This window comes from Mustela nigripes, chromosome 8, assembly GCF_022355385.1.
Source record: "Mustela nigripes isolate SB6536 chromosome 8, MUSNIG.SB6536, whole genome shotgun sequence".
Classification (NCBI taxonomy): domain Eukaryota; kingdom Metazoa; phylum Chordata; class Mammalia; order Carnivora; family Mustelidae; genus Mustela; species Mustela nigripes.
In genome coordinates this window covers 56,054,235-56,079,265 of record NC_081564.1, presented here as the reverse complement: position 1 = coordinate 56,079,265, position 25,031 = coordinate 56,054,235, and the positions used below count along the sequence as shown (strand labels likewise).

The window sequence follows — 25,031 nt, the reverse complement described above, 5'->3', positions numbered from 1 at the left end:
GATCTCAGGGTCCTGGGATCGAGCCCTGCATCTGGCTCTCTGCTCAGCAAGAAGCCTGCTTTCTCCTCTCTCTCTCTGCCTGCTGCTCTGCCTACTTGTGATCTCTGCCTGTCAAATAAATAAATAATGCCTTAACAACAACAACAACAACACTGCATCCTTTCCTACTTTACTCTTTTTATACCTCTTGGCTCACAGGGAAAGTCAGGGATGAGGCAGCATGTCCCTTCACTGTGGAAAGGCCCAGCAGGCTGTGCAGGTTCTGGGCTTTGCTCCGTGTGGCAGTCAAAGGCTATGAGGCAGCTCAGCCTCTTGGCCTCTGCTGCGTCCAGTGTGGAAAGCGGACAGAAAGAAAACAATTTTCTGCCTCTTTGAGCACCTTCTTTCCTCTGCCCTTAAAGGAACAGGCAAGCCTGGCTTTGAGAACACCCTCCTGAGCTCAGAAATAAGAACATTTCTCAAAGTACCTACCATTCCTCTGGAGATAGGCTACCTTTAACCACAGCATCAAGACTGACAAAGAATACCTGGGAGACCAACCAGAGCAGGGACACAGTCCTCAGAATGGTTCAAGTCCAACTAAGGGAAAGACCTTGTCCTTCAAGCAAAAGATGCAAATAAAGACCAACTATTAAAGGCAAGATTAAACCTCTGGAAAAACCGCTTACCTTTACCACAGCTCCAGTTCCCAACTGTCTTCTTTTAAACTTTATTTGTAAATAAGGTCATCCTTTGGGGGACAGGTGCAGGCAGATTTCTCTTGAGGGTGCATTTACATGTGTGGAGGCTCCTGAGGCCCATCTCCCACGGGTGGCTCTAGACTATGGCCAGACATAGGTTCTGAAACAGTATTAGGATTCCAGAACATAGGCTTATTAAGCAGGATTCCAGAACATAGACTTATTAAGCAACTTAAATTAAAAAAAAAAAAAAAAACTTTTTTCCTTTAAAAATGTGATTCTAAAATGGACTGCTGTGGCCTTAATTACTAGTAACTCTACAAATCATGTTTTAGACCATTTTTTAAAAAATGGGAAATCACCTTCAATATTATCCATTAAAAACAGGAAGAATTCAGTCAAGCACAAGCCAATTCAAAAATACATCTTCTATCATTTTTCCATAAATACACCCTTAAAAATTTAACCCAAGGGTGAACTTCTATATACATATGTTGATTGAAGAAGTTGTCAAGTTCCACAACCTTTACAATTTCAGGACAGTTTTTCCTCCAATGAGATTCAAATTATTTTTTTCATACCACCTTCTGAGAAGGGATGCTGGATTAGAACTCATTTTTTTTTTTCATTGAGACTGCATTTCTAAGGTTGGGTTAAGGCAGGAATCAACTCTTTTCCCTTTTCATTTCCAATCTTATGCCTTAATCTTCTGAGTCAAGAAGGTCTCTGATTTGATGAATTACACTAATCCTGTGTCCAGTTCTACCGCCAGCTGCTGTGTACTGAGTTCTGGTAAAGATGACCTTGTTCAAATCAGTGTATCTAGGAAATTTTTTTCAGAGACAGCAGTTGTAAAAGCTTTCCCTAGCACCCAGCTCTTCCTGCACAGCTACCACATTTTTTATTCTTATTTGAAGGTTGAAGTTTGCAAAAGTATAAATATTCCATTGGGTACACAATTCAAGTGTTTTTAGGGGCAACTGTCTCCATTTCCTAGCCCACTTCCCTGCGCAGAAGTATGTTGCTGTCCACCCCTGGAACCACCTTCAAGACAGCAATGCAGGTTTAAAAGCATTTCTAGGCAGAGGCTATTAAGGGGCAGTGGTTCAGAAGGACATTGAGCTTTCTAGTTTATTTTCTGAAAGTGTAAGAGACAAGACCCCCTCTTGACTGGGTCCAGCAAATAGTCCCCAGTACTGCAGCAACCCCTCCTACCAGTACAGGAAAACCAGCTGCTGACACAGTCACAGAAAGCACCCTACTTACCTTGAGGTTGATTTCATGCTGTGTATTTGTAACACATGGTGCAGGGCCTCTACGGAGTATCTTTTCCATTTGACCAAAATCCATCTCTTCCTGTTTCCATCTAAGTCAGTTAACATCTAGATTATATCAAAATGAACAGACGAAAATGTGTTAAATAGACTCCAGCTGTCTAGCCCCTCTAAGAGGGGATGAGATGAGGAGGTGAGCACGCCTGAGTCTCCACAGACACAGCGACTGGTCCATGCAAACCTCTTCCGGCTCCACCAGCCACAAGCAAGGAACCTGCTGCATCCGGTCCCAGACGTGCAACAGCCCAGCACACGCTGACCCTACAGCATCTGAGGAGCTGAGTGTCCATCAATCCCCAGTGATGGCCACTTGGGTGACTTGGAAGCACACACTTGGATGTACTGTTTTTCATTCTCAGTTGTTCTAATTATCCGGCTGATTTAATTTTCCTGTACATGTAATGCTCTACTTCTAAATTACAAAGAATTCTGGAAGCAAATCATTGTTGCTAATCCAGGAGTTAGGAACAATTTCCACTAAATCAACAATTGAAATGGTGTTTGTACTACAAAATCATAAATTTGTACTTCCTCAGGTGGATCATCTTAAACAAATACACTTTTTAAACTCAGTAATTAAATAGGACTCATTAAGAGAATATAAATGGCTTGGCCCTCTCTTAGTTGAGTACCAGCAATCTGACTAAACTCTTGCCATATCCTCTCACCAGTCGGGAGTAGGAATCATCACAAAGTCACAAAAGATACTTCTGAACCTTCCCTACTTAGGTGTACACGGATGGCTGGGTGACTGATGTACACAGATCACTGCCAGTTAATCATTAATGTAAAAACTGCATGGTTAGGAGCCCTCATCAAGTTTAGACGGTGCTGCTGCATGGCCTGCCACCAGGCTTCCAGGGTTTGGGCTTGGTTAGTGTGGGGCTGACTGGCTTTCCAGCCACCAGGCCCAGCCCTGGGTCAGTCTGGGCCAGATGCTGAGAAGAGAACACGTGGAAGCAAGGGTACTGCTGATTAACAGGCCTTCTTAAGGGTTCTAAAAGAACAAAACCAGGACCAATATGACAAGCCGGCACATTGCACTTCCTATCTTTTGCCCCTGGGCCAAGTCATTCAGTCCCTCTCTTCCTTACTTCCAAGGTAAAATGAAAAGGCAGAATGGCCATATGGCTTATATAAAGTCATCCACAAGTGACCACACAGAGATGCCGTCAATACTTGAGCTCTTTTAAAAATCGTTCAGAAAGTTCATCCCCCAGAATTGCCTAGCAACATGATTTTTCTACCAGAGAAACTGCCTTTTGTGACAAACATTGATGGGGCATTTTAATATGCTGTACCTCAACTGCATTTGCGAAGACATTTTATCTCTTCTCCAACAATCGGGTATTTTTATTTTTACTCACTTCTCTCGCGAAATGTATAAATAGCTGCAGATTAAACTAAAATTTAATTTTAGTTGATGACTACCTCTAATGGCCCTAAGGGGAGGGATCATGCATGACTTTCCTTTTCCCAGCTGAATCCGCAGCTCTTGGCACAGGGTCACCTCTATAAATTAGGTCCTCGCTGCATATTTGTGGCTAATGGTTGTTATTAATTTTCTAGAGCTGCCATAACAAATTACCACACACTTGGTGGCTTAAAACAATAGGAATGTATTCTCTTACAGTTCTAAAGTCCAGAAGTTCAACATTAGTTTTACTGAGCCAAAATCAAGGTGCCAACAGGGACATGATCTCTCTCCAGAGGCTCAGGGGGAAAATTTGTTCCTGGCCTCTTTCAGTTTCTGGTGGCTGCTGGCGTTCCTTAGTGTGTGGCCGCATTGCTCCAATCTCTGCCTGTCTTCATAAGACCGTCTCCTCTTTTGTGCATATAAAACCTCTCTCTACCTCTGTCTTAAAAGGACATTTATGATTAGGTTTAGGGCACACCTAGATAATCCAGGATTATCGTTCCATGTCTGGGTCCTTATTCAAAACTGAAGACACTCCCCCTTTTTTCTTTTTAAAGATTTTGTCAGAGAGCACAAGCAGGGGGAATGGTTGGTAGTGGGAGAGGAAGATGCAGGCTCCCCCCTAAGCAAGGAGCCCAATATGTGACTCAGCCCCAGGACCCCGGGGATCATGACCTGAGCCAAAGGCAGAAGCTTAACCGACTGAGCCACCCAGGTGCCCCTTGCAAAGATCCTTCTTTGTTATAATATTTACAGGTTCCTGTGATTAGGGCCTGCTCTCTTTGGGTAGCTGTGCTTCAGCCTCCACAGGTGGTATTTAGTGATGCACTGTTCAGGGCCATGAGCAAAGAAATGGTGGATTTAGGAGCAGTGGAGAATGAGGCAGCTACCCACAGGTTAGGAGCTCAGAAACCAGGTCTCCTGACTCTGATCCTGCTCTTGCTTCCTGCACTGTGTTCAGTGACGAGCTTGGAAGAAGACAAAACAGGGTCTTCAACACTCGTGGGGCCTGTGCATCCTCCCTTCCATCTTTCCATCCTCAAATCCTCAGTAAGTTATTTTTTAAATAGAACAACAACAACAAAAAACTTTAAGATTCCAAAGACACCAAAACCCAGGCATCTTTAACAGAAGAGTTTGCCTTCTTCACTGGCAGTTCTGTAATTTCCAACTAGATTTAGAAACAGGCATGAGAACATCCATGGTGATGACCAGCAAGAGTAGCGAAGCATCTCCCAAGGGTAAGGTCACTGAATTCAAAAACGAAACAAAACAGAACAAAAACACTGATGGAAGGAGCCAGAGGAAGTGGCAACAAGGAAGAAATGAGCAAGAGCAATAATCCTTCCATTTCACCAAAAACTACTAAACAGAGTTCTCTATAAAAAGACTGTACCTAGCTGTAACCAAGAAATTAGTTGACCTTGCTTGCTTCCTCTGAGAATTTTTTAATCCCTAAAATAAACTTCAGATTTAATCTGGCACTTCCTTCTGAACGTGACCTTTTATTCCAAAGCAGTGTCTCTCAGCAGAATGCCAAGGGCCTCTAGAAGGTCATCAAAGTATCTGTTCGCTAAACAGGGCAACAATAATGCATCTTCCTTTTGTTTGCACATCCCGATCCCCAGTGACACAGATATACTATGTCTGGGTTCAGTGCCGAGGGAACAGGCAAATGCTCTAACGGCTAAATCATAACACAATATTACATGTTATTTAGAACCATAATAAAATAAGCATTAATAACTCATGTATCTTTTTCGATAAAGTGATTAAACTCCATTGTCTGTAATATACAGACCTACTCTTGGCAGATTCCAGGCTTTCCTGGGCTGCTCACATTCATTACATACTATTTGACCAATAACCTGCTGGAAAGAGCTTCCGGCTCTCAGTAGAGTGGGGATGCAGACGCGGGGGGACACAGTCACGGAGGCCTGTGGGGTGAACATCCGATCTTTGGCTCTTCAGACAACACGACTACATCTTGTCTCTAGATCACAGACACCAAGTTCAGGAACACAGAGTCACAGAGTTTTTAAAAGGGACACAAACACGGAATTAATGGCTTGAGGATCTACCCATGCAGTGGTTCATCTCTCCTTCTCCCCAGAGACAGAGGTTCTACACCAGGAACCGTGAAACCCCGGGCAGAGGGCTTTCCGTGGAGGCTCGACCACCACCTGGGCACCAGCCACCCCTTGTGGCCCCTGGCAGCGCCTTCCCCACCAGACACCTTACCTTCTGCTGACCAGTACTCAAGTGCTAAGGACTATGTTTGTCGCTCGGAGGTTCTTTGAAGACAAAATTTTGTTCTGTTTTGTTCTGGGGACTCAGAAAATTTTTTGAGAAAATGAATTTTTACGTAAGAAGCAAGTGAGAGAGTTGCAGAATAGTTCAGATTTTAAATGCTACTCTAATGGTTGTGTCAACATTACAATGGAGCAAAACAAAGCCCATGGGTCAGGTGATCTATGTAAGGTCACTGCTAGCAAGTCTTGCAACAAACACTGTAACTACATAAGTAGTTACAAAGAGCACATAGGCAGGCAAACACCAACAAGAAAGCCAAAGGGCCTGGAGGCCATTCCAAGCCAGAGGCATTCTGATGAACCTGAGGAAAGGTTTTCCTGATACAGAAGGAGGTGAGACTTTGGAGCTGTTTAAGGCCTTCCACCCGAGAGAAAAGAAGTGTCCAGGTCTGGCATTAAACTCTATTTATTTAGTATTTGAAACATGGTGTACATTTATGAATTTGTATAAACATTTAGTACAGCTAAAATCCACAACTGGTAAACAATCTGTGCTTTCTTTTTGTGTACAATTTTGGAGTTTCCATCTGGGTATGTTGGTGTTGTGGAGAGACCCAGTCTGCAGACCTACTCAAACTGCCTCATACGACCGCGGTAACTGTGACCGAGTCATCTGCTCCTTACAAGGGCTGCTCCTCGCACAGAAAAAGTGTCACACTTGGGAACTACTAAGCCAGGTGTCAAGGAAACAAGAAAAACACAGCTGACACAAGGAAGGAAGTGTGTGAGGGAGACTCTGCGAGAGCCCCGTCAACGCCCAGCACGCCGCACGCAGACACCTAGAGATGGACGCTCTCCTTCGGAACATTCGGTGCTTAGTGTCCAGGCTCTTCACCCCCAGCTGCGGGGATTCCATCCAGCAGGAGTTTGCACTCTCGGGCGCACCTCTCAGGGCACCCACAGATGTCACAGCTGCAACTCCGGGGTGCCAACCAGGCCCAGGGCTCGGGCTTCTTCTGCAGTCAGGCCGTTCTTGAGGGTCCTTCGCACTGCAGCAGCGCCCGCAGATCACAAAGGGGTGAGAAGACAGGGAGGGGTTAGCAGCTGACACATGATTACCCATCACCCCTGCCCCCTGCCCCCCAAAGACCCCCCAGGGTAGTCACAGGGCTCAGAGATGCTCCGCCCATCGCTCCTGCCAAAATTCCTGGCCATCTGCCAGGGCAGGACAAATTCCGGGGCTGTAAGAGGCTGACCTGAAGAGCCAAGTGGAGGGACTGACCTTGTAAGAGGGGACAAAGGAGGCCCCACCCTTATAAGATTTCTGAGAAATGGGTACGAGAGTAAAGGACAGACGGCATGTGGAGAGCTCAGCCTCTGGCCAGCCTAAGGAGAGGATCAGAGCTGGAACAGTCCTTACAGAACATAGGGAAATACAGGTTTCCTGAATCTAGGTAAGATCACCCCACAAATCCGCAGGAGGGATGACGATGCTGGGGACAGAACTTGACAAGTGGCGGCAGGAGGAATCTCTACGAGCATGATGGGTTTTAGTTTCAACTCATCGAAGGGCCTCTGGAGGTAATAGCTAGTGAGTCCTTATGGACAGGAGGCCAAGGAGCAAACTGCCAAACTTCCGACTAGACTCAGTAGATGTTTTCTGTGAAACACATGCTCTCCTCTGGGGCTTACAGTGGGCAGGTGGAGGCACGCTCACATGTGACAAAGAACTGGCTTGTGTTTAGTTTGGCATTGTGGGTATCCCCACTGTTTAGTGCTGACCAATTCTGACATCAAAATAAAGGCCGGATAAGGGTGAATGAGGAGGCAACTGTCCCTTCCAAGGTAAGTCCTTGCATTTGAAAGGTTGCTTAATTACATTCCCCTTAATTTATAAGTTGTATTTGGCCTCCTTTCTATATAAGGTCATAGGGAGTTTGGGGTATTTTCTTCATTGTCAGAAGAGATGTGTTATGGATATACCTTCCACCCTAAATCCTAAATCAGCGAGAGGAACTGAGATGAGCAGGGCAGGCCCTTGATCAGAATGTGGAGAAAGTAAAGCTCAACCTTCCCATGCCAGACCCAGCTCCCTGCAACCCCTGTGACCATGGGGCCTGTGTCCTCCTCCTCAGGGGAGGACCCCAGACGATATGCACATCAGGATCCCAGCTCCTATGCCTGCAAGCAACACCCCATATTCCATGCTTTCCTGTCCTCCCCTAAGCAAAAGACCACTCAGCCTGTGGATAAAGGATCTGAAGAGACCTGGTAGAATGTACAGGGTCTAAATATCTATGAATAAATGGTTTCTTTTCTCATGGGAATCAGCACTTTGAACAGGGGCCAACACCTAACCCATCAGTGGGTCAATCAACAAGTACTTTATGCAGGATCTATTGTGTGCTCAGGACGTAAAGAATTGAAGCACTGCTGGGAGACTCACAGACACCAAGCATGGAGCTGACACAGACAGAGACACAAAGATCTGTGCTGAGGGTTACCCTCCAATCATGTCCCCGCACACAAGCTCTGGGCTCCCTGACCATCCGACCAACCGTCTGCAGCCGTTATTGCCCTGGCTCGCCCTCCCCCTACCCGAAGCCCTTGGGCTCCAGACTGTCTAAGTCGTCCAGACAAAATGTTTGGCTCCAGAGCCTCGGCTGGAGGCAGATTGCATTTAACTGAGTAATGGAATTTGTTCTATGGGGCAGCAATAAAAATACTAGTTTGCAATAACCTTTTATGTTTTTTAAACACTCCTTCAAGTGTTTGTTAAAGATAATTTTAATGGCAGAAAATAAGATAAAATGTTTCTCATTCTTGACAAGGACTGCCAAGACCTCTCTTCCAAGACACAAAATTCGGGTTGAGGACCATGCTGCACACAAAGGGCATCCTGAATTTTGCTAGGCCCGGGGGTGGCCTGGCCAGGAGTCTACGAAGTGTAATTGCTGAGCCTCCGGGGATACGTGGAGGCCAGATGACTACAGGAGACTTCCCAAGCTGATAGGCATCTCACAGGAGGGCATTTAGAGATGCTTCTTTAACACCTGTTCACACACTTGCTTTAATCCCCTAACTGTGGAGTTCAGCTCAGCTCACGGGAATACTTGAGTGAGGACCCTAGCACCTTGTAGGATGTGCAAGAATCTCACCGACAAGGGCACTGCGCCAGCCTCTCTGGGACAGGTGCAGAGACTAGAACCAAGTGTAATGGCGCTGCTTTGCCCCCACTGCCCGGCCACACAGAGCCTGCGTCCTCAGCTTTGTAGCCTCTTCTTAGTTTTGAGGGGCCACCCTGGGGGGGTCCTCCCTGGCCCCTTCTGCCTGGGCCAAGGTGTTCTCTGCTGCAGAGGAAAAAGCCAGCATGGGCCACGTCTCTTTGCTCCCCAGATGTGTCCTGAGAAAGGAATCCACAGAAAAACCCACCCCATTAATGGAATCCAACTTACTGCGGGTCTTCGTGACAACTGAGATAAATTCTCTCATATTAAATACAACTACCCTATATAGTAGCCCCCAAAGACCTTAAGAATCTGAGCTCTTCTTTTGTTAAAAAGTCACATTATCACTTGAAAAGACGTGTGAAATGAAGATGATCAGTTAAAATTCATAGCAAGGGTCTCTTTGGGTGTCCATTCCTCCATCTGCCTGCTCTTCATTCGTTCATTCACTTGTTCATTCATTCATTCACTCAGCAAATGTTACCTGTGCCTCTACCCTGAGCCAAGTGGGGCAGTCAGGGAGGCAGGGGACTGACGGGGATGCAGTATGAGGAGAAACACTCAGGGTAGCAGACCCTGGCTGGAGAGGGTGTTGGCTCTCACTGTTTCTGGAAAGTGAAAAAGGACTGGGACATAAGAAAAAGAGGGGACCAGCAAGTGGGGGGCAGGCAGGATATGGACCCTGTACAATAGAAATGAGTCATCACATGGAACATGACACCAAAAACTAATGATGTACTGGGTGCTGACTAACATAATAAAATTTTAAAAAAAGAAAGAAAGGAAAAAAAAAAAAAAAGTCATCAGAGAGGGGATTTCTCCAGTCCCAGGAGGCGGGCACTGGCACACGTCTGACATGATAACGTCTGGGCCCCTCTCCGCTCCCAACTCCCGCTTCCCGCGCCAACACTCTGCCTGCAGCGTGGCTGCTCCCCGGCCTGTCACACGCACCTGCCTCCCCTGCCTGCAGCCACCCTACAGAGACCAGACCCTGAAAATGTTGATCCCTGCGTGCCCTGCAGCTCTTCCACAGACGGCATGGGTCACTTTGCTGTCCCCAGCAGCCACTCGCTGCCCCTGGCTCTTGTGACACTCTCACAAGGCGGTGGTGACAGCAGCGGCATCAGACACATGAGAGCCTCTCATGTATCATGTTTTTTCAGGGAAAAACCGAAAGTTCTTTTTCTCTCACCGCCCCCAGAATTGAAAAATAGTTTGATCCCACAAAGTGCTCTCAGGCAGCTCTTCGCTAAGAATGAGCTGAATCTGAGAATAACAGTGACGGCGGCCTCCACTTACTGAGGGTTAACCCGGATGATTCCACGTGGAATCCGTGGAATCTAATTCTATGGAAACCCTGTGAGAAGAGTCCCGTTATTATTTCTCCAGCGAGTGAGCGGACAGCACAGAGAGACAAGTCCCTGGCCCAAGGGCACACAATAAGTGGTCCACAGACGGATTTAAGGCAGGACATGTGAGACCCAGCCCACCCTGGAAACGGGTGGGTCCCTGGGACCACCTTTCATACCCATGGGACATCCACCGAGTTTTACTTCCATATGACAGAAATCTATTAGCACCCTTTCACCTTTAGATCACTGATAGTTCTTTTTCTCTTTTGCACAGAATGCCAAACAATTTGGAAATAAGTTAGCTTTTTTGTAATCCCTAAGATAATACTAAAAATTTTCTACCATGTATACAGAGAGTACCATGTCTAGGACTACGGGGACTAATATCAGAACGTCAAGAGGTCTTAAATTATGTGCCTGGTTGCTGGGAAGCGACAAGCCTGCTGCTATTTATTCACGCCTTGTTCCTTGAGGAACCTGTCCCCTGAGTGGAGTCGAAATGGTGGCTTCACTCATGCCTCTTTGGACTTAAATACAGAGAACTGTTTTAAGCTCTATCGTGCTTATTGATTCTTTATTAGACTTTCTGTGTGTTGGCTCATTTTGTTCTGTTAACGTTGATTATCTAATCATACGAGCCCCTTTTCTTGTGTCCATCCTCCATCTTATTTTTTCTCAGCAATCTGTCTATTAGAAGCAGAGATTTCCTAAATGGACAGGCATTTTACAAGGGAACTGATCAATACTTTTCAAAAGTGTCAAGCTCTTAAAATGTCCTCCACACCTGGGAGGAGGCATGCTGTCTCAGTGCAATACGACAGCGTGGGTAGGGTAGTGGGACAGAAAGAAGACATTCATGGAAATGCTGGTGACAACCCAGCCTTGGGTGCACAGTGACAAGCCCACTCAAACTGCACCCTGGGGGACAGGAGAGCTGAAGATGGGTCTGGTCTAATCCCCGCAGGCCGAGTCAGGTGGGTGCTGTAGCAGAGTGACAGCTAGGTAGGTGTGCTTCCTGTGCCTGGGCTCTCATGTGACTTCAGCCTCATATTCCCCCCTGGCTGGGGTCCCTTGGGCAGCAGCGTGACAGAGCTGGGGAGGGAGGACGGTGGGAACCTGTCAGATGCAGAGCACCTCACTCAGTGCTCACAACCACCTGGGAGGGGGCCCTGCTGGCCTCACTGGACAGCAGACTGAGGCTCAGTGGGGCTGAGTGAGTGAGGAGGGACCCCGTCTCCAGCTGTTTTGTATGAATGGGTACGTTCCACACAGGGAAACAGATTCCACGGGAACTGCAAAGCAGCAAAGTCCATGAAATACACTATTTTCATGTCAGGAAGGAACCTGGCACTTTCCAAAGCCCCTTACAGGAACCCTCTTTGCTTTGCTTTCAGAGCGGCTCTCACAGGCAGGACAAACTGACTCCAGGTTCCTCCTTTCACGGATCCTCCCTCCTCCCGAATCTCCAACTCTGAGTCCAATGGGCACCTCGCACCCAGAAATGGGGGAAGACAGAGAAGCCAGCCTCTCCTTTTTCAGGAGAGTGGGAGTTCCCAGTTTGGGAGAATGAGCTGTCTGAACTTGAAGCCAGAGGGCCACCCAACACAGTAAAATATTTCCAAACTCTTCCTGCATCTGCCTCTTTGACCGGAAGCTTCTAGCCGAGCTTCTTGCTGCATCAGAGTCCTGACCTCTGGCTGCGCCTCCAGGCTTGGGTGTGAGGCCTATACACCCTACTGCTGGGCCCGCCTTCAGGGTCTGGGTGACATGGGGTCTGTTGGGCATTCGGACAGCACCTCCTCTTGTTTGGGCCTGACTGCTCTTCCAAGCTCCCAGACTCTGATGACGTCCTCCATCACCCCCACCCCCCATAGCCCTTCAAGTCTCTTTCCTGCAGGACAGGTGGGGACTATCTATCCCTACCTCCAAGACCCTCCCAATGCAGAGCAAAGACTGCAAATGCCTTCCTCACTTCCTGCTCTCACTTTTCTAGAGAGAAAAAACTTAAAATCACCAGAGGCTTAAAGGAGGCCACAAGAGATCAGAAAGCCACGGTCAGCTCCAGCTTGTTCTGGTCACCCTCTTCTGTAGCCTGGAGAAAACATGGGTGGCACCCCTCCTCCCATGAGGCACACACCCTCCAGCTGGTCCTGCACAAGGCAGCAACTCCCCACATGGTTCAGGGAACAGACGGTCAGTCCTCACTTGGACTTCTTTCTGTCCTCCTGTCCCATGAGCACCTCAGCTAGCTATCTTCAGAGGAAGGTCAGTCCTTCTGTAATGAACTCAGGGGCTGAGTAAATAGGAATGAAGTTGTTGGGGAGAAGACAAAAGTTTGAGCCTTTTTTTATCCTTTCCACTAACATCTTATTTTACTCTATTGCAAGAGCATGAGTTTTAAAACCTCTGTTTTATTGCCATTGTTAGCTTGCCCTATAAAAGAATATAAAAATGATTCATAATCAGTAAGCAAAAACTATTTAAACAAAACACAGGGAAGTTTTCCTTAATGAGAATAATGGGAAAATTGATTAACCACCTTGGAGACATAGGGACAAGTAAACAAAGCTGTGTACTGATCAGATCCAGGGCCAGATCTAATATTTTGCAAGGCATAGCTCCTGCTTTCCCTAAAACAAATTCAATAATTTTTCAGATTCGATGGTTTTCCTTCTCCATCAAATTCTACTAAACAGACAGCATGGCTCTACCCCTCAAAATTCTGTAGAAGAAATAAATTTTAGTTACATCAAATCAATGTGAGCTATGTCACATGCCCTTTGAGAGGGATGCTGAAGCTTCAGGACATGACGAGGAGGCAGTCATGGTTGGGGGGGGCGTGGGCTGTTGGGGGTCAGAGCATCAGATCAAATCAAGTTTCTGTGCTCCTTTCTCAGCAGTCCCTGGAATTAGACTTCTGGCTCTTTCCACTGAGAAACTGTTGTTCTAAGGGTGATCAGCCTTAAGATCTTAATTAGCTAAGAAATTGGCCAGTTTATTTGTAAGTCACATCAAAGTAATCACATCTTTACAGAAATATAGCTCTGTGCCCAAACTTCATAGTCATGTCACAGGTGGGGCCCAGGCCCCCACCTTAGAAGGAAACTCAAATATGAAAATGGTACCTAGCCTCTCTACTGTGACAAGATCTGGCTCCCCAGGAAAAGAGAACAGAGAGATTATGAGTCCCTAAACCCTGTTCTGTTCTTTGATAGTCTGGGCTATTGGCCATATGTAGCCAGCCAGCTGGGCAGAGACATTCCTCCAAAGATAGGTCCAAGAGAAAAGAACATGGGGAAGCAGCTCCCCCTCCTTACTAGTTACTACGGCCCATTCTGCACAATCACAGTGGTAAGGATACTTCAAATGCCATTCAGCTTTAGGATTTTCTAGAGAAGGCCAACATCCAGGATGCCTAAGAGAACAAACCGCCCTGGGACAAAATAGTTGCCCCAATATGATGAAGAGAAAAACCTATATAAGAAAAAAAACAAAACCCTCCCAGAATGTTCTCCCTCGGTCCGATCCACCGGCCAACTGTAGAACCTTTGCTCGAATCAGGGTCAGGGACATGAAAGAACATTGGATCGACCATTTCACAGGCTAAAAATCAACTGGACAAGTCAAAACACTTCACTTAATGAGACCGGGTTGTCACCAGCTGGAAAAGCGGAGCTGAGCCATGGGAACCTGCGAATTGATTAAGACGCCTTCCCTGTGTCCCCACCAGCTGCATATTTCAAGATTTAGGAGGACATTTGGCATGTGCGGTCCTAGTCACCAGCATCAAACACGAACGCAGACATTTAATTATCTTGGAAGATTCTCAAGTGGCTTGGAGGTCGTAAATTTCTAGATTATGGGATGGATTCTGTTTGGTTTCCTGCAATAGTCGGACTATTACTGTCTTCAGCCAAATGAGTGATTGCCCCAATACATTGGTTATTCATCACCCCCTTGCCTCATCACGGCCATTAAACAATCAAATCAAATACACCATTGTTTGAGATGGAGACCCATACCATGGAACTTCACATCGATTTTGCAAATTGGTTTTTTTCTTATTCATTTAACCTCTTGCGAGAAAGCTGGAGTTTATCATCCCCCTTAAAAAGAAATCAAAGTAACTTTCCCCCATCTTAAATTTCTATTGATGGTGCCATTACTAATAAATTAAGCCTGTTACAGATAAACACTTACACACATGCAGGGCTGTATTTGTTGTAGTAACTGCATCGCAGAATAAAATGTGTTTGGCTAAACAAAAAGAATATACGGCTGTTTTGCATAAGATTGGAATGGAAATGATACCACAGGAAATTAGTTTATGTCAGCCACAAAAACAGGCAAAATATCTCCCTGGCCAGATTGAAGAGGAAAATTAATTATGACTGTGTTATTGTTCCCAGTGACATTATGTATCTCTCTAAGAATCTGGTTCCCTCTAGACTAGACCAGAGGGCAGGGTCTACACTCTTCGCCAACACAGGCATCTAACCTGGGGGAGGAGCACATAGCCTAGGCCTCCAGGGACTGGCCAGGTCACTGCCTCCTGCAGTCTCCTTCTCTGAGAGCTCTGGCCCCACAATGCCCACCTTCCATGAGGGCATCCCCCGCTGCATGGCATCCTTTCTCAGCCCTCTCCCTTGGGCTCTGTGGCTCAAACCTTGCTCTCCCCTCCCCCGCCCCCCACCTCGTGTATAATCTCAAAGGTGGCATCAAACTGAGTCTGAGTTCTTACTGAACTCCCGCCTACCTGGAGTCAATCTCCTTTCACTTTTTGAAGCCATTACAGGCAGAGGTAAACAGGCTTCCTTCCTGTGACAGTCAAAATCCCTGTGCCTCTCACCATCCCTGATTCCTGGAGGCAGAGCCGATAGAGACCCAAGCTGGTCTCCTGAGCCAAGTGGCACACCATCGGGACCAGAGGCTGGGGGCTGAGCTCTTTCCTAAAACATGCGAAGGTCATGGCTAATGCAGACATATGCCAAAGGATACAGAGGAACCTGAAGAGCAGCCCCTGGGAGAGCTAGCATGGTGCCTACAGGGGCAGCCCCACACCCACCATCCTGTGAGCGGGAACAGGCAGAGTGTTCAAAGGGGAAAAATCGATCCCTTTGATTTAGTGGACTTCTTTCTCCATTGAGTGCCAAAAGAAACAAATCAAACTGGTCAATCTAGATTAACATTAAGTATTCTAAGCACCCCAATGACCATAAAAACCATTGGTTTTGACCTCTGACATGTTTGCGAGCAGCAGTGAATCCCTAGGAGAACCATCTTCAGCTACAAAGTGGCCCGATGCAGAAATACAGATTTGGCAAAGAATCTGGGGGCAGTGCTTGCCAAATGGCCCCCCTGCACCTACCCCTACATGCCAGATATATTCAAGGGTCTTTCAGACGCTCTTGGGAACAGGCAAGAACTGAGGGAGGCCTGACCAGAAGTGGCAAATGTACTGGACGGGGTGTGGCTGCAGCCCCCTCCTCCACACTGGCAAGGAGACCTTTCGTGGGTGAGTTTGGGTGGACCCTCCACGTGTCACTGACTGAGGACTGGAGCCGGCCCCTCAGTGACCGCTCCTCCCCAGGTGTATTGGTCAGGAGGGCAGGTCCCCCTAGGGCAAGTCCCTCACGCCCGCCCCAAGGCACTTACGAGACTTGCGGTTGGCCCGGGAGCGCTTCCTCTCCCGAGGCACCACCCGCTGACTGGGCACCTGGGTGGCCGACTTGACGATGCGATCCATGATCTCATCGGCTGCGTCGTCCGTGACGTTAGGGGAGTCATCGGTTCCCATAGTCCAGGAACTGGCGGATCCTGAACCAGAGAGAAGGAACACACTAGAGAAAATGCCAACACGTTCTTCCAGGCACAGAGCGCTGTCAGTGACCGGCCACAGCCTCGGCCGGGGCGGCAGCGTGAGCCTGCGGGAACCGCGAGGACTCACCCTCACGCATGCGCACTTGGAGCACTTACCTGCTCCCCTGAACACGGCTGCGGAAGGCCTCCACCCAACCAGCCCCATGATCCTGGGAGCGCACACATCACAGCACAGAGCACAGCACAGACACACCGCGATGTCCACCCAGTAATGTCCGGAGAAATGGGTTCATTCAGCTCTCTATCCACGGCTCTCTATGCCTAGTGAATGTCAACTAACCCTAACTTTCTTCTAGTAAAATAGAAATAGTTAAATAGAAAGATTTTATAATGGTTTACCTTTGGGCTGCTTAATCTTTTTTTTTTTTCCCAAGGAACTTCATTATACTTTAAGGTTTATTTATTTTTAGAGAAAGAGAGCTAGCACAAGTGAGCGCACAGTGTAGGGGGACAGAGAGAGAGAGGGAGAGAGAGAATCTCTAGCAGACTGCCAGCTGAGTACAGAGTCCAACACAGGGCTTGATCTAATGATCCTGAGATCATGATCTGAGCCGAAACCAAGAGTCAACTGCTTAACTGACTGAGGCACCCTGGATCACCTAACCTTTAAAGAATCGCAGCAGGAGAGGCACCTGGGTGGCTCAGTTGGTTAAGCGTCTGCCTTCAGCTCTGCTTCTCCCTCTGCCACTCCCCCTGCTTGTGTTCTTTCTCTCACTGTCTCTCTCAGTCAAATAAATAAGTAAAATCTTTTTAAAAAATTAGCATGCTAATTTTCTTTTTAAAAGATTTTATTTATTTTTTTGACTGAGAGAGGAAGCCTGTGGTGGGGCTTGATCCCAGGACCCTGGGATCATGACCTGAGCTGAAGGCAGATGCTTAACCAACTGAGCCACCGAGGCACTTCTCTCATACTAATTTTTTAAAAGCTTTTGGCATTTGGATATTGACGGCAATAGTTAAGAATAGCTGATCACTGTTCAGTAGATTGTAATTTTTATGGACACGTGTTTGTGGTTGAAATTTTCCAGTAAATACGTAATATGTTATGATTCACTCCTAATTTCTGCCAGTAAAAAGCACATCGCTGAATTGCATATATAAGTAGTTCACACTTTGCAAAAGGAGTAGCAGGATTCCTGGGGTTCCACCACATGCACGTGTCTGAGACCTGTGGCTATAGGTCAACGTGTATTCCAACAACAAAGTTTTGTTGTTATTGTTGTTGTTATTTTAAACATTTGTCGTATGAATGTGAGCACAGCCACAGCACTGGTATATATAAAACCAGTAACTGTATCTTTTCTGCTTATGCCCAAGTTCACTTGATCTACTTGCTTCTATCAGATTAGATTTTCCAGCAACATAAAACCCTTTAAGAATAGGCTCTTCTCAGAAAAGAATTTTTGAAATGGCTAAATTTTTCTGCCTTCTAGGATGGTTCAGGTGGTCTAATTGGAAGCAAGAGTCCTCACACACTGGCACAGCTCTGACACTGGGACCCTTCAGCGCTTCTGAACAATGATCTTTCTCAGAGCAGATAGAGCAATCAATAGTGCAATTGTGTTTGGCCCAGCAATTTCGAGTTTTCCCTTTTACCCACTGATTTATAATTCTGTGTCTCATTTCAAAATGCCAAGCTATCCTTCCAAAAACACACAATTTTCAATCATCTGTATTTGCTCATAATACATTTTCAGAGCACTGGGCCAAAAATGAAGGCATCCTCTAATCTTCCTACTAAGAATTCCCAATTCTTCCCATCTCAGATGTCCCTAGGGATCTGCTTTTACTATAATATGTCAGGAGATGCTTCAAAGGGATGTGTTGCCATATGTGCAGGATTGCCAGACTTGGTTTTGTGATGATGTCATCCTTTTGTGACCTCAGTCCTGATTCTGCTTTTTTATTCCCCCCCCCCCCCCCTCTTTGGTTACTTTCCTGCCTGGTAACTGTTTGTATGCTTTCTTTCTGGCCATGTATAAGCTTTTTGCCCTGGAAGCCTGCACCCACACAGAGCATCAGGGAAACACTACCCATACTTTTTACAGACCCCAAGAGGCCACTGGCTCACCACAGTCTCTCAAATGTTAGCAAGATTTTTTTGAACTTTATTTTAGAGAAAGAGAGAGCGCACATGTGGGCACATGTGTGTGTGTGGGGGGCGGTGCAGAGGGACAGAATCTCAAGTAGCTCCCCTGCTGAGTGTGGAGCCTGACGTGTGGCTCAATCTCATGACCCAGAGATCATGACCTGAGTCAAAATCAAGAGTCAGATGCCTAACCAACTGAGCCACCCAGGCAGTCCGCAAGACATTTATATACACTGGGATATGGTAGAAGGAATGAGGCATTATAGATTATGATAGCACCATATCACTTTACTTTTTACTTCATTTTAAAAAATATGTAAACTGATAACATATACTCATACACTCATTGAATCACAATGTTACACACCTGCAACTAATAGAACATTGTGTGCCAAATATACTTCAATTAAAACAAATGTAAATTGCAGTTGGAAAGAAAACACTGTAATTTTAATTTCCCCTTAAAAGTATAACCTTAAGTAACAGTTTAAATTAGAAATAATTATATCAAAAAGATTATATTTTAATGTAATAAAATTTTTCCTGTGTTTCTGAAAGAACTTCCCTGGATACAGACTTCTAGGTTTAGAGCTTTTCCTCTTGGCAGTTTGAAGATGTCATTTCACTTTCTTCTGACTTCCACAGCTTCTGATAACACGGAGTCCTCATTATGATGGTTGTAACTTAGAAGGTAATTTATCTTTTCCATCTGACTTTTTAAAAGATGTTATCTTCATCATTGGGTTTTAGCAGTCTGCCTACATTACACCTAGGCACAGTTTTCTTTTTATTTATTCTCCTTGGATTTGTTAAGTTTCTTAAATATGTGGGTTGATACCTATCATCAGCATTGGGAGATTCGTAGACATTAGCTCTTGAGTTAATGCTTCTTGTCCTTCTGTCGCTTCTCTAGTTACACACAGGTGAGACCATTTGATTATATTTTATTCTGTTCCATCCACTTTTTCCTCACTATACTTCACTTGGCACATTTTCTAATAACTTGTCTTTGAATGCACTAACCCTTTCCTTTGCTGGGGAGAGTCTGCTCTTAAACCCATCCAATGAGTTCCTTAATGCAGATATTTCTTTCGTAGTTCTCGACGTCCATTTGATTATTTTTAAGAATAAGTTCCAATCTGCAGTTGAAATGATCCACTTTTTAATAAATTTGCCTATACTTTCCTTAACATTCTCTAACATTTGCAATGGTTAAAACTTGGTTGCAATTTTCAACATCTGGACAACCTGTGGATCTGCTGCTGCCGCCTCCTTTTCCTTGTTGGCCAAATATTCCTTTCTCCTCTTGGCTCAGATTTGGACCATGCACTGCATTTTGTGTACAGAAAGACGCAGAGACTGGGATCAGAGTCATTTCCCCCAGCCTTCACTCTTTTCTGTGAAGCAGACCTGGTGAAGTACTGAGTGGGGCTGGGACCAGACACAGTGAAGTACTAGTGAAGCATCTGTCCCCATCTCTTTCTAAATATCTGTATTTGTTAAAAGTGCTTACTCTAGCTTTGTTTTCTCAGACCTTCAAGGCTACAGATTTCTTCCAGCCTTTCTGGTTCCACTCCCTCCCCTTCTCCATGCTGTCCTGGCACTTGCCAAGGTCTCATGGAGAAAACATTCTAGGAGTTTGCAGATCCTCTACTTCTAATCCCTTGAGCCACATTATGTGGCTATTAGACATTCTGCTGGCTTCTCTCTCCTAGTCGAGTCTTTCTGCCCAGAGCAGGTCCAATTCTCAGCCTATGCCCAGGCTTGGCAAATGGCCCTGAAGTGGCATGCTCAGCTCATCTACAATTCTAGTTTATCTAGTTCTCTTTCCCTTCACAGGTTGCTGATACCCTTAAAAAGAAAGCTCCTGCCATTATTTAAAAAAAAAAAAAATCTAGTTGTTTTAGAAGGAGTGGTGGCCTGCCTGCCCTGCTATGTTCCATCTAGAAGCAGAAGTCCCTGAAAATACAGAGAAACTGAACAACCTTCCTTTCTAAAATTAATATATTCTCTCTCTTTTAAAATTAATATATTCTGTATGTTCCATTAGGCAAACTAGATTCCATCTCCCCAGATGGCTTCCATGGAGCTACCTTTGAATCCACCCAGGTATAGGACCTCAAGGCTCCTGATGGTTGTGGTCAACTCAGTGCAGACATTAATGCTCCCCTTCATCATCATCATCATCATCTTCTTCTTCTTTTTTTTTTTTTTAAAGATTTTATTTATTTATTTGACAGAGATCACAAGTAGGCAGAGAGGCAGAGAGAGGAAGGAAGCAGGATCCCTGCTGAGCAGAGAGCCCGATGCAGGGCTCTATCCCAGGGTTATGGAATCATGACCTGAGCCGAAGGCTCAGGTGGCCAGGACAGAAAGCCTGCAAGAGCTGCTGGAGCTCAGAGAGTCTAGACTCACCTATGGAATGTCTTGGGTCTTTTTGAGTACCGAGTTACAAGTGATTCCCATCCACACACTCCAAAACACAGCCAAGCTGTGTTTTTTTCTTTTATTCTTATCCCTGTTTTATGCTTCATGTAGAATGATAATCTTTACTGCTAAGCATTTAATGGTACTATTTTCTTTACCATCTGACCTTTCCCACCTTTTCCTCTCCTTTTATATCTTTCTTGCTCACACATCCTTTCTCTACTTATCACTACTTGGCTTTTCTGAGAAATGGAGGCCTTTTCTAGATAGCACTGGCCAAAAAGAGTACACCTCTCCTTCCTTGTAGAAAATCAGATAACCAGGGGCGCCTGGGTGGCTCAGTCAGTTAAGCATCCGACTCTTGATTTCAGCTCAAGTCATGATCTCAGGGTTGTGAGGTCAGGCCCCGTGTTGGGCTCCTAGCTTAGCAGGGAGTCTGCTTGAGATTCTCTCTTCCTCTCCCTCTGTCACCCCCCAACCTCCATGTGCACGCACTCTCTCTCAAATAAATAACATGAAAAGCAAAAGAAAATGCGACAATCGAAATGTACCACGTAGAGTGTTCAGAACTGTGGTTCTTCACAACTTTATCTGTCTACTGTTGGTCACCAAAAGCCTGCTCTTTCATTGATAAAGCATAATATTTCTGTATTTTCTTCTCCTAACTCCACAACCAAGACTACCTAGAAGTCAGGGAGTTTGGAAAAACCAAACCTCAGAGAACCCAATCTTTGGTTCTTTGACATAATAATAACATTTGCAAGTATTTGGGGTATAGTTTGGGCATCAAAGCTGTAGTAGAAGACAGGACTTTCCTACTTTGCCATCTGTGTCTCAGGATAACACTGGGGCAAAGGTGGCTGAAGGCAGCCCTTCTCCTGTCGTCTTAACTGCCTATCCAAGTAAAAACCCTGCTAAAAGATAAAGACTGAAGTCCAACATTAAGAAGCAGAGAAAGGAACTAGAGTGATATATTGAACTCACATGAAGAAAAAAACCCAAAATCTGGTAATTTCATAAAAAATCCCAAAGTGCATTTCCACTAGGGAATTCCACATAAACCTGAGGAATCTGGCACACTGCCTGGAAGCCCTTTCAAAACTCCTCCGTCGGTGGCAGCTTGTGGTCCTTGAAGCTCCAAGGAACTGTATGTGTCATGTAACCCACTCTCTTCTAAATAAAACTGGAAACTACAATTATTTTTTATGTTGAAGTTATTATTACTGTATTACTACCACTATTATTATTATCCTTGTTATATGGAAGAGAGTTGACAACAGCAAAATTCCCAAAGTACTGGTTGATCTGCAAAAGCAGTTAAGAGTCACTGACGGGCCTTCTCCAGGTTGCAGCTCGACATTCCAGCTGCCATCTCGTGAGTCCCAATGTTCTCCTAAGCCTGGGACAATGCCCGATGGGCACTGCATGTACTCACTGCTTTACCGAGTTTTTGTGATAGGTAAGCTAACCCACAACCCGGTTTACCCGGTCTGTTCTCTGTTGTCACCCAGTATAATGACTACCAGAACCACTGCCACACGCCGGAGCACAACAGCTTAGACAGTAAGTAATAATGCCTTCCTCCAGAGGTGCACCTAGCATATGCCAAGCAAACACCGAGAGGAGAAAGCCTATCCTTCAGGAGTTTGTTCTCTTTAGTGATAAAGTCTGTAATCCTGAGGCAGCCTAAACTGGGGGCTCGGGAATCCGTGGAAGGAAGGAGCAGCCCTATGAGTTGAGGAGTATGGAGGCGGAGGTGGATTCTGGAGGTGAATGGGGCCTGGACTGGCAGAGGAAAAGAGACAGCACCACCAGCAGGGGGCGCTCAGAACAACAGGGTGAGAAGGGTGGTGCCCACATGTTGGGGAGAGTGAGTGCCAAGTGGGGAGACAGGCTGGGACCCGACCGCAGGGGCCCCAAGCGACAGCACCAACAGCGTGGGCCGTGTGTTGTAGGCAGTACAGAGACTAAGGAGGGTTCCTGTGCTGTCAGGCTGGATCGAGGACCACCACCGAACATTCTCAGGTCAAAGTGGAGGACCACCGCCCACATTCTCAAGTGAAAAAGGCACCTCATTCTCAATTACTAAATAATTTATTGGTGGGATAAAATAGCCCCCACTAAGTTATGAAACAAACCTAAAAACTCTTATCTGTCTTTACAATCTTTTGTTTTCATTTCTTCATGCCTGTAACGATTTAAAAAGGCAAAAGGGGCTGTGCTTGAATCCAGCAAACTTTCCTACACAGGACCAGCCAGTGAAAACCTGGGGCTCTACGGGCCCCACTTGTCTCTGCCACAACCAGCCAACTCTGCCAACGCCGCGTTTACGCACCATGGACAGCACCCACACCCCTCCGACAGGCTGCATTCCAGGGAAAACCTCAGGTAAAACAGGTGGATGGCTGAATTGGGCCTTAGGCCATGGCTGGCTGTCCCCTGCTTTAACCCACAAGGGTCCATTCATAACCTAGATTCCTCCCATGTGAATGAAGTTACACTTGCTGGAGGCCCCTGTGGTTTGGAGATGAAGTACTTACAGTGAGTCCCAGAGATGTGAGTGAAGACAAGGGTCTAGGTCAACATGGGTGGGCCTCAGCTGATACTTCCTGGGCATTGTCAATTGCACCGCCATGACGGGGACCCCCTCAATCACCCCCCTGCCAGGAGTCACCTCGGCTTGCTCGGCTGCGGGTGCGGACGCCCAGCACCGGGGTGGCATCTTCCAGCGCCGGCGACGAAGTCTTCAACACAGCCTTCATGTTCTCATGCTCTGTGGCATCCTCCGCATAGCTCAGGCCCTGCGGCGGGCTCAGGGGTGCCGGAGAGCTGCTGGAGAACTTGCCTGACTGCAAGACCAAAGTAGGGGAAAGGGCATGAGATGACTCACCAGAACACCAACTTCCATTGAGGAAAAAACCTTGTCTGTGTGCATTCCACAGAGACATTCTCCACCGCTGTCCCTAACATTTTCCTTGTGCCAATGACAAACATCCAGACAGACGGGAAGTTCTCTTATCAGAAAGAAAAGCTCTGGTCCCAGAAGGCCCATATCCTTCCCTCCCCCGCAGCTGCCCTCAGTGGGTGCTAAGGACCAAGGACCTCAACCCTGGGAAGAACTCAGAAACCCCACCTGTTTCTAACACCAAAGCCCTGATGTGAGAATTTAAATATGCCCAGTCAATCAAATGTATTGAGGTTTTTTGTTTTTTTTTTTTTTTTTAATTTAGCACCAGAGAGAAGTTAAAATTTTCTTGTAGATCACTTAGGATGTTAGCATTTAAAAAGTGGGATTCAGTCACAGAATCCTACTATGGTAAAAGAACTGGGAAGAATCTTTCCAGAGCTATTCCCCATCCCACTTGACAGAGAAGGAAACTGAAGCCCTCCAAGATTCAGTGACCTGCCAAAAGCCCCAAGGGAATCAATTTCAGGCCCCCGGCCAGCATGTGACACAGACACTCATGCTGAAATGGAGTTTGGCCGTACTCATTGCTTCTGGCTGTGTCAAACATGGGGTTGCTCGAAAACGCATCAAATATACATGATCATATCCTCTAACTGTAGCTCAGCAAAGAATCAGGGCATATATGTTTTACAAGAGGTACACTAGAACACTGGGCCATATGTACACAAGGCCAAACAGCCGATGAGAAGGAGAAAGTCAGATTAATGTTTGCAAAGAGCAGTCCCACAGATTCCTGGCTTCTTTTTGTCAAGTGTCTCAGCCATGGCAACAGGGCCCAGGACACATCTGCTTGTACTATCTGTTTGCTCCCTCATCTTCTGGGGTCAATCAGCCCTGACATCATCTCTGGTTTTCCCACCTGCACCAGGGCCAGGAGGAGGAGCCCCTGACATCCCACCCCTGCAAGCATGACTTCCAGTGAGTCCGATGGATGCCGGCTGAGAAAAGGGGCATAAGTCAATGGCTGCCCTTGAGAAATGACCACATCTGGGGCTGCTGTCCCACTTTCTCTTTGGTTTTAGGGCTCTTTTCATGGTTATTCTAGAATCCAGTTTTCATACTGGGGTTGCCCAAAGTCTCAGCCAAGGGGCTGGAGGGAGAATTCCCTTCTACCCCTCTAATATTGGGAAAATATCTCCAATATTAGACCAGCCGAACTTGTCATTCTTGACAGGGCCTGGGACTGAGGGAGACTTGGGAAATGCAGTTAGCCTTTTGATTCCTGGCATCCCCATCATGATGAGATCCCGTGTAAGGAGGTTAGTGATCACACGGAAAGCAACCAGAAAACAATCATGCATGGTTTAGAGCACTGGGTGGTGCTGATGCCTCATGCCGTTTAGGTTAGGTTAGACTCTACAGCACGCTTGGGAAGGTCAACGGTGGCCTTCTTCGTGTTCAGAAA

The 25,031-nt window shown here is 46.3% G+C and overlaps 1 protein-coding gene across 10 annotated transcripts in view; it reads right to left on the bottom strand.

Annotated features, from left to right (window-relative positions):
* Positions 1-6,133: 6,133 nt before the first annotated feature.
* Positions 6,134-25,031, bottom strand: part of FHOD3 (formin homology 2 domain containing 3) — a 471,315-nt gene continuing 452,417 nt past the window's right edge. For all 10 annotated transcript variants that reach the window (XM_059409488.1, XM_059409491.1, XM_059409490.1 and 7 more), the window contains 3 exons: positions 23,333-23,507; positions 15,918-16,079; positions 6,134-6,732 (listed from right to left, as the gene is read on the bottom strand). In XM_059409488.1, the coding sequence (XP_059265471.1) occupies positions 6,650-6,732; positions 15,918-16,079; positions 23,333-23,507 (420 nt within the window). In that variant the 3' untranslated portion in view covers positions 6,134-6,649. The remainder of the gene's footprint in view (positions 6,733-15,917; positions 16,080-23,332; positions 23,508-25,031) is intronic.